The sequence below is a fragment of the Dromiciops gliroides genome, chromosome 2 (assembly GCF_019393635.1).
Source record: "Dromiciops gliroides isolate mDroGli1 chromosome 2, mDroGli1.pri, whole genome shotgun sequence".
NCBI classification, from domain to species: Eukaryota; Metazoa; Chordata; class Mammalia; order Microbiotheria; family Microbiotheriidae; genus Dromiciops; species Dromiciops gliroides.
The window spans coordinates 243,533,979-243,547,693 of record NC_057862.1 but is presented as its reverse complement, the minus strand read 5'-3'; the positions used below and the strand labels follow the sequence as shown (position 1 = coordinate 243,547,693).

At 34.9% G+C, this 13,715-nt stretch overlaps 1 protein-coding gene across 5 annotated transcripts in view; it reads left to right on the top strand.

Moving 5' to 3' along the window:
- Nucleotides 1-13,715, top strand: part of TOGARAM1 (TOG array regulator of axonemal microtubules 1) — a 90,176-nt gene that overhangs the window by 57,653 nt on the left and 18,808 nt on the right. For 3 of the 5 annotated variants that reach the window (XM_043981923.1, XM_043981922.1, XM_043981926.1), the window contains exons 9-13: nt 2,495-2,590; nt 4,098-4,273; nt 8,301-8,469; nt 9,097-9,222; nt 11,969-12,122. In XM_043981923.1, the coding sequence (XP_043837858.1) occupies nt 2,495-2,590; nt 4,098-4,273; nt 8,301-8,469; nt 9,097-9,222; nt 11,969-12,122 (721 nt within the window). The remainder of the gene's footprint in view (nt 1-2,494; nt 2,591-4,097; nt 4,274-8,300; nt 8,470-9,096; nt 9,223-11,968; nt 12,123-13,715) is intronic. The other 2 variants (XM_043981925.1, XM_043981924.1) reach the window with 2 other exon arrangements.

The following is a 13,715-nucleotide window of genomic DNA, read 5'->3' as shown; positions in this document are numbered from 1 at the left end:
ATAGTTTCCTTGTATAATCACTACCTATACTTACAGTGTTCTTCTTTATTGAAATAAGAACTTTTCTTGTCAATAAAAGAGTTACTATTAAAAATACATTTTGCTTTTGATTAGACTGGAAAAGGTTGAATTCACTCCTTAGTAGCTGCCTTGTGCCTTTTCTTTCTCCTTTGTTTCCTTCTTGCCTCTCCTAGGTCCAGATTTCAGAGGCAGTTGACCTACTAATGCACTCCTAATTCTGTGGAAAGATTGCAGACAGTTCATTTGTGGATCAAAGGTGTTAAAACCCCAAACTTGAAAAATAAAAAGAAAGGAAATTGTAAATGTACATATCAACTCTCCATCATTTGCAAAGCATTTTACTATCTGTCCTACCCAGAAAGGCTTACTGACAGCATTCTTTAGGAGTGAAGAAGTACTAAAGAAAACATTAGAGGCAGTGCCCGCTTTTCGCTGCCCCAAATTTCACCTACTACACATCCAGCAGTGCCTAAAAAGTACCTGTATTTCACTTTTCACAGCCTTGATCAGCTTACTTTGAGCTGGCTCATTCCTGTTTCCCACTTGCCCCTGTAAACTCAGCATTCCATACCAAGGCAAGACCACCACCTAGTGGTGGACAAGGGTAGCTCCAGACTGCGCAGTGCATGCATATGAAAAAAATAATCCTTTTTTCGCCATTCTGCTTTCTGATGCGGTTTCCAGGAGTGCATTGCAGCAAAAAGCAGGGATTGCCTGTAGATTTAGATTCCAGTTAACTTTGCTACTGAATGCTGTGTAACTCTGGGTGAGTCACTGTTTTTTAGTAAAGGGGGGGAGTGTGGGCCCCAGGACAAATTATATGTTATACTTTATGGGCTTTATCATTCTTTCCACTTGATTAGCCCTGTTACCCCTCCCCAGTATTATTTTTAATGCCAGTGAAATCAAGTTAACATTAATATCAAGGGCAGCTTTAAAAAAGAATACAAAGAAGGAAAAAAAAAGAATACAAAGTCACAAAATAGTGTTTGCAGTCTCTGTGTGTATGTGTACATATACGTATATGTGTATAGATATAGATATACGCACATACATATATGTGTATGTATTTATACAGATCTGTTTATATACATACATGCATGAACACACACATATGCACATATATATATATATACACATACACACTTAGCTATACATATTTATTTAATTATTTTTGTGGAGCTAGCTGATCCTCTCTCTTCTCTGTCTTCCTAAGCCTACCCTTTGACACCTAGAAACTTTGCCCTAGTTTGCTTTTTCTTTAAGATGACCCTTGGGGGATACAATTAATGAAGATTGCTGTGGGTAGATAGACAAGGCCCCAGATGTTCTTTTCCTTGAACCCCATTGATAGAGTGAAAATGAGAGGAAATTGTGAGTAAATATGGCATATTTATACGAAGTTTATTTTGGACATTTTTTCTTCACATGTTACTTAATGATTAATAGACAGTTTAAGTGTGTGTGTGGCAAAAACTGTAATTCAAAGAATAAACGTAGGGGCAGCTAGGTGGTGCAGTGGATAGAGCACCAGCCCTGGAGTCAGGAGGACCTGAGTTCAAATCTGGCCTCAGACACTTGACATTTACTAGCTGTGTGACCTTCGGCAAGTCACTTAGCCCCAATTGCCTCACAAAAAAAAAAAAGAATAAACTTAAAAAAGGAGTACAAATAGCCTACTTCTATAAAAGAATTATTTTAAAAAACCCTCAATAATTCATACTCTTGGAATGGCTGTTATTTTTTTCTTGTTGTAAGATGTCAACTCTTAATTGTAATTAAACTTTAATTATCTGTGTGTATTTGCTAAGTTTTTTATCCTGTGTTGACCTATCTTTCCCATTGTACAATTTTGGGGACTATCTCCTTTTGCTATAAGTTCACATTTGCAGTAGAACTACAAACTAATTTTTGTACTGACCAAAGCAAAAAAAAAAAAACAACCAGTAAATCTGTGATAAATGTTTTGTTAAATTCCAAAAACAAATATAAATAATTTTCATATTTCAAATTTCATACTAGTTCTCCACATTAGTATAGATAACCTGGCAGTCAAACCTGACCACAGTCAATCACAATTTCTTTCAGTCAGTTAATCAATTGGGGTAATAAATCAGTGAAAATGGTTGTTTGACCAAGTTGACCATAAGTTACCCAAATTAGCAATCATTTCAGTCAAAAATAACCAGACCATTAGCCACACATAGATATAGTATTTTTTACTTTTCATTTCTGGTCTGCTTCAAACATTTTAAGAGAATAAAGCATTTGTTAGTGAAATGTAGATGATAGTCATTATTAATAGCATAAATTTATATAGCTCTTTAAGGTTTGCAAAGTATTTTACATGTATCCCTTTATTAAATTTGAATGTATGAAAAATTATACATTTTAAAGGCTGTTACATTATAAATAATTGAAGTGGAAAAACAATTAGAAAAATTTTATTCTCTTTTTAAACCTATGTTTTTAGGATTTACAGGGTCATCAAATTTACAGCAAATTTCCAATTTTGACTTCACTTCAACAAATGCCTTATCAGAAGACTCAGTTGTAGTTGTTGGAAAAGGTATTAAGATTTCAGTTATTTAGTCTTGTTTATAGTTTTCACACATCGGAAAGCTTATCTTTTTGAAATAGAAAGAAGAGTTTAGTTTAATTCAGTAAAATCTTTGAAAAATCTTTCAAATTGAAATTAATTCTGGGGGCAGCTGGGTGGCACAGTGGATAGAGTACCGGCCCTGGATTCAGGAGGACCTGAATTCAAATCTGGCCTCAGACACTTGACACTTACCTAGCTGTGTGACCCTGAGCAAGTCACTTAATCCTCATTGCCCCCACAAAAAATAATAATAAAATAAAAGTTGAAATTAATTTTAAATGCATCAGAACTTATTTATACCCTTTAATAACTCAAAGATGAATTCCCATATTTTTTTTCAGTAACAAGGTCTTGTGTAAGGGTATTAGCAAATGACTTAATAGCTACAGCATACAACAATTCATTATCTCCCAGACAGGGGCAGCTAGGTGGTGCAGTGGATAAAGCACCGGCCCTGGATTCAGGAGTACCTGAGTTCAAATCCGGCCTCAGACACTTGACACTTACTAGCTGTGTGACCCTGGGCAAGTCACTTAACCCCATTGCCCCATAAAAAAAAAACAACAAACAAACAAACATTATCTCCAGGACTTTTAAATGCTTTATACTATATATAGTACTCTTTTTTAATGAAGTTTTATGAAAGCTAGAAATAGTATGGCAGTTTTTGCTTATTTATTAAATTACCAGCTTAAATTTCCATAAATATGTTGGTTTGTTGGTTTTCACCTACATTTTAGACAAACAAGAATTGAACTCCTAGTTTTGTGTTAAAAAGAAAAGAAAATTTTAAATAATATTTATGGAGGTCCTTTTAATTTTGTTTTGTTTTTCTACTTATGTTTTTTTAATTGAAATGAAAATTTTTTAAGTAATAAAACATTGACAATGCATAATTATTACTATATCCTTTAATGTCACTTGCCTGCTTAGAACTCTTTTTGGTGTCTCCCCATTGCCTATAGGACAGAATTTAAACGTGTATTCAAGGTCTTCAGTTTGCCCTAGTTGACCTTTGTAGCATTATCTCTTGTTCTTTAACGTTTATGTTATCCTCTGCCCCAGTGAGTTAGTCTATTTAAAGTTTTCTATACTCTCTCCCAACATGTCTTGTGCTTTGTTTTTTCCAGTTTGTGTTATTGTTCCCTTGCCCCAGTAATGTTTGGGATTTTTTTTCTCCCTTGCTCTTCTAAATCCCACTTATCTTGAAAGATTAACTCAACTCAGGCCAATCTAGTCCATAATCTCTTCTATAAATTTGCAACACTTGTCTGTAGTATTCATTTAAAAATAATCATCTACTGTCTTCTAATATCTCTTACACTGTTGTATCATGCCCTTATTTAGCTTTTCACATATTTATTAAACTTCCCAACTAAATTATAAGCCTCTTGAAGGCAGGGCCATCTTTGTATTTGTCACAGTGCCTTGTATGTAGGCATTCAATAAATATTTGCTGGTTAATTGGTTTCAGGTGTTTTTGGAATCTCAAGTTCAGTTCCAGCTTCAAGCAACCAATCAGTGATACCTTCTGTTGAAAATGGGGATACATTCTCTATTAAGCCAAGCATTGAGCCACCATCAGGGGTTTATGGAAGAGCAGTCCAACAGAACAGTCTACCATATCTGGATGTTGAGAATGAAAAAGATGTAAGGCTATATTATCTTTTTAAAGTCTGAATTTTGAGTCATTGTTTTATAGACTTAAAAACTATGAATATGCTTGATTAAAGTAATAATCTCTAACTGAATTTTGAAATGAGCTGATCTTAAATAGTAGATGATTTTGCTTCCCATCAAATGCCATCCTTTTTCTATTACTAACACATAGTAATACTCTAGTCTCAGTTTTTCCAAAAATGCACTAGAATGGTAACAAACTATTATCCTAGTGAAAATCACTTAAACAGCACAAGAACTAAGAAATACATAAATGCCAATGACAGTGAATTTTATGCTTATTAACACTTTCACAAGAAAATTTGATATACAAATATTTAAACAAAGACAAAAGAGAAACATGCAAAAAGGAAAACAAAATGGTGATTACAAATGGTTGTAGATGTAACTGTAGAATTATCTTTAGCACTTGTTAAGCAACAAAAATATCTAAATTAATTTTAACAGGGTACTGAAAAAGACATCTTATGTATTTAACATAAATTTTGTTGCTGTTCTACTTTATATGTATATTCTTTTATTTCTACTTTCTTCATTCTCCATGAACATGTCAATTCCCATTTTAAAAAAATTAATATTCAATAAATAAATAAATGCAAAAATGCTCCAGAAAATTAATATTCATTATTTCTTATGGTATGATGATATTGCAGTATAGTCACATAAAATTAAATGTATCTCTGATCTCATTGATGTGTCTATCCCTTCCAAGCAGGTACTTTATCTCTTCTGTTAATCCATTCATCTTTTTTTAAGCTCTGAGACTTTTATCTAAGACTTCAATTCTGCCATATGAGGGCTCTTCCTCTTGATCTCTGAATATTGTATGGATACCAATGGAACACATAGGCTGTCTATTGGTCATCATTCTCACTCTGTGACCAGCCTACCTCCTTTTCCAGTCATAAAACTTTGTGATAATACCCTTTATGCAACTTCTTCAAGTGCAGTTCTTTGATAATGATATGTTGCACCTTGCATAAGCTCATCACAAGCCTCTCGATTACCATTTACCTCTTTGGAGACTTGAAACATTATTATGAAAAGATTATTGATTATTATTATTAAAAGATTATTGATCATTACAAAGGTCAGATTTTGTTTCAGAGGAAAATTTAAGGTCATTAAAAGCAATGCAGAATTTATCAATTGCAGTCAAGCTTTCTCTTCTCCATTTGTTCAGTTCTGGGCTAAGCTCATTGTCTATGCATAGTACTTGTCCAAGATATATATATATATATATATATATATATATATATATATATATATATATATATATATATACACACACTAATGACTAGTTCTATGACTTGTCCATCTTAACTACATACCAACAGTAGGTATTCTTCTTCAACTTGGTTTTTACTTTGCTGTTAGGATTTTACAGAAGAGTTTGTATGTCAAACTTGTGTTACATGTTGCAGTTGGCGCCTATATCTCCTTATATGGCACAATTATTAAGTGCTTACTACTGAAAGTGGTTTCAGGGCAGTGGATAGAGCACCAGCCCTGGAGTCAGGAGGACCTGAGTTCAAATTCAGCTTCAGATACCTAACACTTAGTAGCTGTGTGACCCTAGGCTTAACCCCGATTGCCTCACACACACACAAAAAAAAGTGGTTTCTAGGCTTTTGTGGGCAACCAGTTGTGACTATTAATTTATCATACTTAAACTCCCTTAGGAGATGCTGATGCTCTGTTCTTTTATCTACTTCCATTTTTTGACATCAACAGCAAAATGTCAGTAGGTCAGGGTAATCTTGTTCTAGTTGGCTCCTTATTCTTTCTAGTTTTCATTCTCTGTACTGATTTCTTCTATGATGCTTGCCCATGAAACATCTGTCTGATCTAATCTTTAAAAACCCTCACTGGATCTTGATCTCCTCCCCACAAGGTAGCATCTTATATCTCTCCTCCTTTTCTAAGCCAAACTCCTTGAAGAAACACACTTAAGTGCTTCCATTTTCTCTCCTCTCTTTTCCTAATAAACCTTCTGCAATCAGATTTCTGACCTCATCACTCAACTAAAACAACTCACCCCAGAATTAACAATGACCTGCCAATTCTAATGACCTCTTTAAAGGCTTAGCCTTTTTGATTTCTCTGCTGTATTTGACCCTGTTGACCAATCTCTCCTTCTGGATACTCTTTCCTGTCTGGAATGTCTTCATCCTCCTCCCACCTGTCTGTCCACTTTTCTTTTCTCTTGCTTTCTCATTATCCATGTCACACCCATTAACTATGGGTTTACCCCAAGACTCTATCCTGGGCCATTTTCTCTTTTCTCTATATATTCTTTCATTTGGTGACCTCATCAGCTTTTATGGTTTCACTTTTCATTTTTGTAGAGAATTCCCAAATGTAGTTATGTAGCCCTAGTCTCTCCTGAGCTCCAATCCTGCATCACAAAGTGGCAACTGGATATTTCATGATAGATGTTTCATAAGTTTTATAAATTCAATATGTCCAAAACAATTCATTAGTATTCACCTTAAACGCATCCCTCTTCTAAACTTCCCTTTTATTATTGAGGATACCACTATCTTTCCATTCACTCAGATTTACAACCTTCAATTCCTCACTATTACTCAGTCAACATATGCATTTATCTGCCAAATTTTGTCATCTCTGTCTCTACTACACTTTTCACATACATCCCCTTCTCTCTACATTACTCCTGCCACACACCTTATGTCTACTCACACTGGTTTATTTGCAATTCCACACACAGAGATAGTATCTGGAATTTCCTTGCCTTTTCTATAGCTATCTCCCACACTAGGAATCTCTCTCTCTCTCTCTTGTATTCCCTAGTTTCCTTCAAAACTCAGTTTAGGCTCTAGAAACTTTTCTTGATTTCTTCATCTGCTTTCCAAAAAAACCCAACAATTTTTATGCTTATTCACTCCGCAATTAGAATGTAAGCTCCCTAGGGAAAGAGATTTTTGTCTGTGTATCTCCAGTGCTTGGCATAGTGTTTGGTATATTGTGAATGTTTATTAAATATTGCTTGATTGGGTGCCATACCTTCTAGTTCCTCTTCTTCTCTAATTTGGTATTTTTTTTATCTTTGCTCTTCAAGTCAGTAGTCTTATTTTACATAGACAGCTGAGGCTGAAATGACTCCCACATCTATAAACAGTGAGTTTCTATTAAGATATAATCATTTTCATTTTTTGATATTTTGTGTTTGCCATGTCTAATGTTTCCCACCTTACTTCTTGAAGAAAATATTCTTGGTATATGGGAATAAACCTTCTTTATAGTTTGTTAGGCCTTGGCCTCTCTCATTTCTTATTCTTGAATTATATTGTCCAATATGTTTCCACTCATCTCTCATTTTATTGAAATCATTAGGTATTAAAGAATTTATTAATTTAATTTGGAGCAGCTTATACTCTACTTTACCATCCTTTGTATAGTGGTGTATAAACTGCAGTTATCTTCATGTTTGTCTGTTTAGCCAATGCTTATCATAATTACTGCAACACAAGATTACCAAGTATCCCATTATAAAGGGTCAAGGAGGCCTACAAAGGCCTGAGGGCCATTTTGTATTTTTCATTTTATTGTGGGTTACTATATTGTGTAGCCAGCCTGCTGGTAATAAATCTCCATGGTCAGGGAGACCAATATTTTGAAAACAGTCATAGGCCTGTGGTTACTCCATACCCAAAGACTCTCTAGCCAGAGTTTGCTATCTATTGTAATTTGGTATCATAACTCTTTACTTTATAATGTCATATCACTTTTCAAAAAGCTTGAGACATTTTACACTTCACTAGGAATATAGCATGTTATTTTTCCTACATTTCGATGCCAAAATTGAAATTTAATCATTTTTAAGCACACACATGGCAATTAATTATCTCTTCTGTGTAGAATAAACTTAGTTACAGATATGGATGGGTATGTGTAGGGTGTCTAGGATAAAAAATTTTTTTAGTAATTATTTAAACTACTTATTTATCTTCAAATGTTTCAACTTTTAATGCAGATTAAAGCTTCTATTTCAAAATCCACTTATGACAAGATGAGACAGAAGAGAAAGGAAGAAAAAGAAATATGCCATAAAGAACTTTTTGAAGTCAAAGATCATGAAAAAAAGGAACATCATCCCAGAGAACGAATTAAGCATAATGAAACTGAGAAAATGGCAACGGAAAGTTAGTTCAGTTAAAGTTATGGATTGGGGTTGGGGGCTACAATTGTGGTATGTTTGTGCTAAATATTATATTAGCAGATTGTAATATAACATTCTTTGCTTTTAGTATTTGACATAATCAGGATAATAATGTTACATTCGTAAGTACTAGAGAAATTTTTTCATTTAACACAGTAGTCTCTATAGAGCAAATATTGAATCCCTGTAGTAAAAAGAAAATAAATAGTTAGGTTGAATGTAAAGTTTTTTAGTAAAAGTTAATACACAGAGGGGCACATAGGTGGCTCAGTGGATAGAGCACCGGCCCTGGAATCAGGAGTACCTGAGTTCAAATCCGGCCTCAGACACTTAATACTTACTAGCTGTGTCACCCTGGGCAAGTCACTTAACCCCACTTGCCTCACTTAAAAAAAAAAGTTAATACACGGGGCAATTAGGTGGCGCAATGGGTAAAGCACTGGCTCTGGATTCAGTAGGACCTGAGTTCAAATCTGACCTCAGACACTTGACACTTACTAGCTATGTGACCATGGGCAAGTCACTTAACCCCCATTGCCCTGTAAAAAAAAAAAAAAGTTAATACATTATCTTCATTTAAATTTCTAGTTTTTTTTTTCTTCTCTTTTAGACTTGAGTATTTTTGGAGATGAGGTGGTAATATCAGGTTTATCTTTAGAAAACGTTGCCTTCAGCCCTTCATCAAAAGGAGTATCCCATTTAAAAAGATCACCATCTTTACTTTTTTCAGAGTCAGGTAATTGTAATTTTTTTTAATGTTGAAAAGATACTGGTTATACTAACAAGACTCTTTTCTGCAGACTACAGTGGAAGAAGCACTAGATGTCAGAAGGGCTTTGTTCTGGTCCTGATTCTGGGCAGCCTTGAATGAATGAGTCACCAAATATCATTAGTCATAGGAGTAAGAATCAAAATATGTGATTATTTTTCATTTCCAAATATACCAGATAATATATTTTTCTAACTCCAACAGATTATATACCATAAAAATATATGTAAAAGGATTAGATTATGCCTAAAATCCCTTTTACTTTTAAAATTATCAGATTTTTCTTCCTTCAAGATCCAACTTAATTCCTTCTGTTGGTTACCTTCAATTTATCCCATATATATCTTGTCTGTACATAGTTGTTTTCATGTTGTCTCCCCCATTAGAGTGTGAGCTTCTTTAGAACAGAGACTGACTGCCTTTTGATTCTCTTTGTAGCCCCACAGCTTAGCACAGTGCCTAGTAGATATTTAATAAATGCATAGTTTGACTAACTAATTAAATGGCTTTCATAATTTTATTAGAGATAGGTACAGACTAGATCTCTTTGTCCCATTTTATAGTGAAGGCTTAGTAATTTGTGAAGTAATAGTAAATTGTTAAGTAATTTGTGGTTACAAGTAGAAGTCATTCATTGCAGAACCAAAAGAATATAGATCTCCAGATTACCAGTATCGTTTTAAAATGCATTGGAAAATTTTATATAGGGATGCTGTGTGAGGAAAGCAGAAACAGAAGTACAAAGTACACAATTACTACAACCCTATAAATAAAGATAGCACTAAAATGCAACAAGATTCAAGGTAAATAATGCAACAGATTGTTACTACCATGTTTAACAAAGTTAAGTCACATCTTCCTTTCTATTAATTAGTAAACTACAAAACTAAAATTAACAAGTATCATTTATAATTACACTATTAAATATTTTTTAACTTCCTGAGAATATATTGTGTTGAAGGGCTTATTGGATTTGTGTTGGGAAATGTCTTACATCAAAACATTGTGTCAGTTTTTAAAATTTAACTATTAGAGAGGGTTGAAATTTAGAGGAAGTTAAGAATAAAAGTGATATGGGGGGGCAGCTAGATGGCGCAGTGGTTAAAGCACCGGCCTTGGATTCAGGAGTACCTGAGTTCAAATCCGGCCTCAGACACTTGACACTTACTGGCTGTGTGACCCTAGGCAAGTCACTTAACCCCAATTGCCTCAGTTAATTTAAAAAAAAAAAAGTGATATGGGGGCAGCTAGGTGACTCAGTGGATAAAGCACTGGCCCTGGATTCAGGAGTACCTGAGTTCAAATCTATCCTCAGACAGTTGACACTAGCTGTGTGACCCTGGGCAAGTCACTTAACCCTCATTGCCCCCCCCCCAAAATAGTGAGTAAGAATAAAAGTGATATATAAACTTAAGAAATTATAAACTTAAAAATAAAATAATATATCTTGTGTATTAGGATTTAGGACCAGTAAGAGTGTCTGCTTTAATGTTGCCTGATCTTAGCTTTAGTGTTACAAATAAAACTTGGGCAATTCAAACATTTGTTATGTGGTTCTTCACATGTAGTTTTCTTTAATAATGGTATATAATCATGGAGAAACTTTTTACTAGTTAAGATTTGGAAATGGAAGTGTAAATTATATTATAAGTAACAGATTATCTTATCAAGCTTTATTTCCCCATAGCTAGTGTGTTTTGTGTAGACTTTTTTGGTAGTAAAATGTTGGGATTTTTTCCTCCCTTAAAAATAAAGGGATAAGATTGCCAGAGTTGGCTGTATTTATAGTCAGTAAGCGTCAGTCAGTATCCATTTAGTAAGCACCTGCTATATGCCAAGTACTTTGATAAGCACTGGGGGTACAAAGAAAGATCAAAAAACAGTCCCTGTTCTGAAGGAGTCTCCCTGACTCCAGGCCCAGTATTCTATCCACTATACCATCTAGCTGTTCCATATACAGATAGAGAGAGAGACTTAAGTGAGCCAGTGGATTATTAAAATGGATTATAAGCTGGATGTGGCCTTCCAATTTCCTATCTCTACCTATTTCCCAATTGCCAGAATATTTCTTACAGGAAGAACTTTGGCTGTATCCTGTCATTTTGTAGTTATCTTCAATTTTAAAAGTAAAACTAATGCAAACTTTTGTGTAACATGGCCATTACCTGAAAAAAAAACCATATATAATAATATATGAAATGTCAAGGGCATAAAGTTTTCTCTATTTTCTAAATAGTTTTAGTCATAAGAAATGAAGATTTAAATTCTCTTTATTCCATACAGATGGCACAGTGGATAGAATTCCAGGCCTGGAGTCAGGAAGAATTTAGTTCAGTTCCAGCCTTAAGCATTTGCTAGCTTCATGACCCTGAGCAAGTCACTTAAGCCCATTTGCTTCAGTTTCCTAGTCTGTAAAATGGGGATAATAATAGCACCTACCTCCCAGGGTTGTTGTAAGGATCAAATGAGATAATAATTTTAAAGTGCTTAGCATAGAGCCTGGCACATAGTGGGTTCTATATAAATGTTAGCTATCATCCTTGACTTCCTCATCCTTGTTATTATTAATGACTTAATTATACAATTTTGTTTAAAATGTTAATAAAATTAGCTTTCTGTGACTCATAAAAATAAAATTAGATAAAAGTATTATCTTCTTTCTGTGTACTTGACATGATGGTCTGTGTTTATTTAATGTGATTTACCTTCATAGGTGAAGTGTCTCCTGGGACCAGACCACAATACAAAGAAAGAATCCCATCTGTTACACATAGTCCAGAAATAATGGATCCATCTGAACTAAGGCCTTTTTCCAAACCAGAAGTAGCACTTACAGAAGCCCTAAGACTTTTAGCTGATGATGATTGGTAAGTATACACAGACCCCAGTTTACAAATCCATTTTGTTCCAAAAGTTAATTTGTAATTCTTTTACTTAGAACTTAGTACAGTGGTGTCTTAAGTACCCAGGCCAGCCACAAATCTGTTCAACTTTTGGTGTAGCTGAAATATAATGCAGATAATAAAAGAATACTAATAATATTATTAAGTGCTTTCAATGTTATAGTACACCTGGTATTGTGGATAAAATGGGCTTTGTTGTTGTTGTTGTTGTTTTAGCTGATGTGGGAACCTCATTCTTTACAGGATGGTTTCTAAAGAAAGATGCATTCTGCCCTCAACAGTGGGGTAACAAAGGGAAAACACATAGTCTGTTCTCTGTATTGGACTGAACAACAGGGTACAGTCACATTGTTGCACGTACCTATCCGTACATGGGCATGAACACATACAGACACCACCACTTTGGCTGCCCATTTAGTACAGGAAAAAGGAAAAATAGTGGCAGTGGGAATGCTGCAAGCAGCTAGCTGGCCCAGTGGATAGGATGCTGGTCTTGCAGTCAAGACGACAATTTCAAATCCAGCCTCAGACTAGATGTGGGAACTTCGGACAAGTCGCTTCACCTCTGTCTTCCCCAGTTTTTCATCTGTAAAATGAGGGCAGTAATAACACCTCTCTCCCATGACTGTTATGAGGATCAAATGAGATCATATTTATAAAATACTCTGCAAACCTGTAAATGCTACATAAAATGCTTGCTGCTGCAGCTGCTACTAATTACTGATTCTTGAGAGTGGGAAAGGTTTGCTCTTTGTTTTGGGATTGGACAAAATCTGTGACCTTAGGAAACTCCCAATGAGGAAATACCCTCTATCTGTGCAGATTGGGAGCAATTCTACAACTTCTAATCTTAAAGAATTTCTTGGAGCACTTAAAGATTAAGTAAGTGAATTGCCATGGTTCATGCAGCCATTATGTATAGGTCAGACTTGAACCCAAGTCTTGACACTGAGTCCATTGTGCCACATTGCCTTTGATATATACAAGATATTGATAGATTGGGTGGTTTTCCATTTGAAAACTTTCTATTATGGAGGTTTACCATTTTTAATAAAGTATGAGCAACACAAAAATAATGAGGAACCTCAAAGGACAGGAGTGAAAGAGGCAAGAGATCACAAGTTAATAGTTAATAGGCTCAGGGCAGCCAGGTGGTGCAGTGGATAGAGCACCGGCCCTGGATTCAGGAGTACCTGAGTTCAAATCCGATCTCAGACACTTAATACTTACTAGCTGTGTGACCCTGGGCAAGTCACTTAACCCCAATTGCCTCCCTGAAAAAAAAATAATAATAATAGTTAATAGGCTCTACTGGTATTCTTATGATGGAAAACAGTCCATGAAGACATATTCCAGCATATTAGTTGAATTTTCTGTGATAAATTTATAAGAGGCCCTGATTAAGAACCTTACAGGGTGGGCACAGGCATGGATGGGTTGTCATGTAAATGAAAGAGATCACAGATCCATTTATATATTTAAGTATGAATTGCTTTTGCTTAATTATGAAAGGAGGGGCAGCTGGGTGGCGAAATGGATAAAGCACCAGCCCTGGAT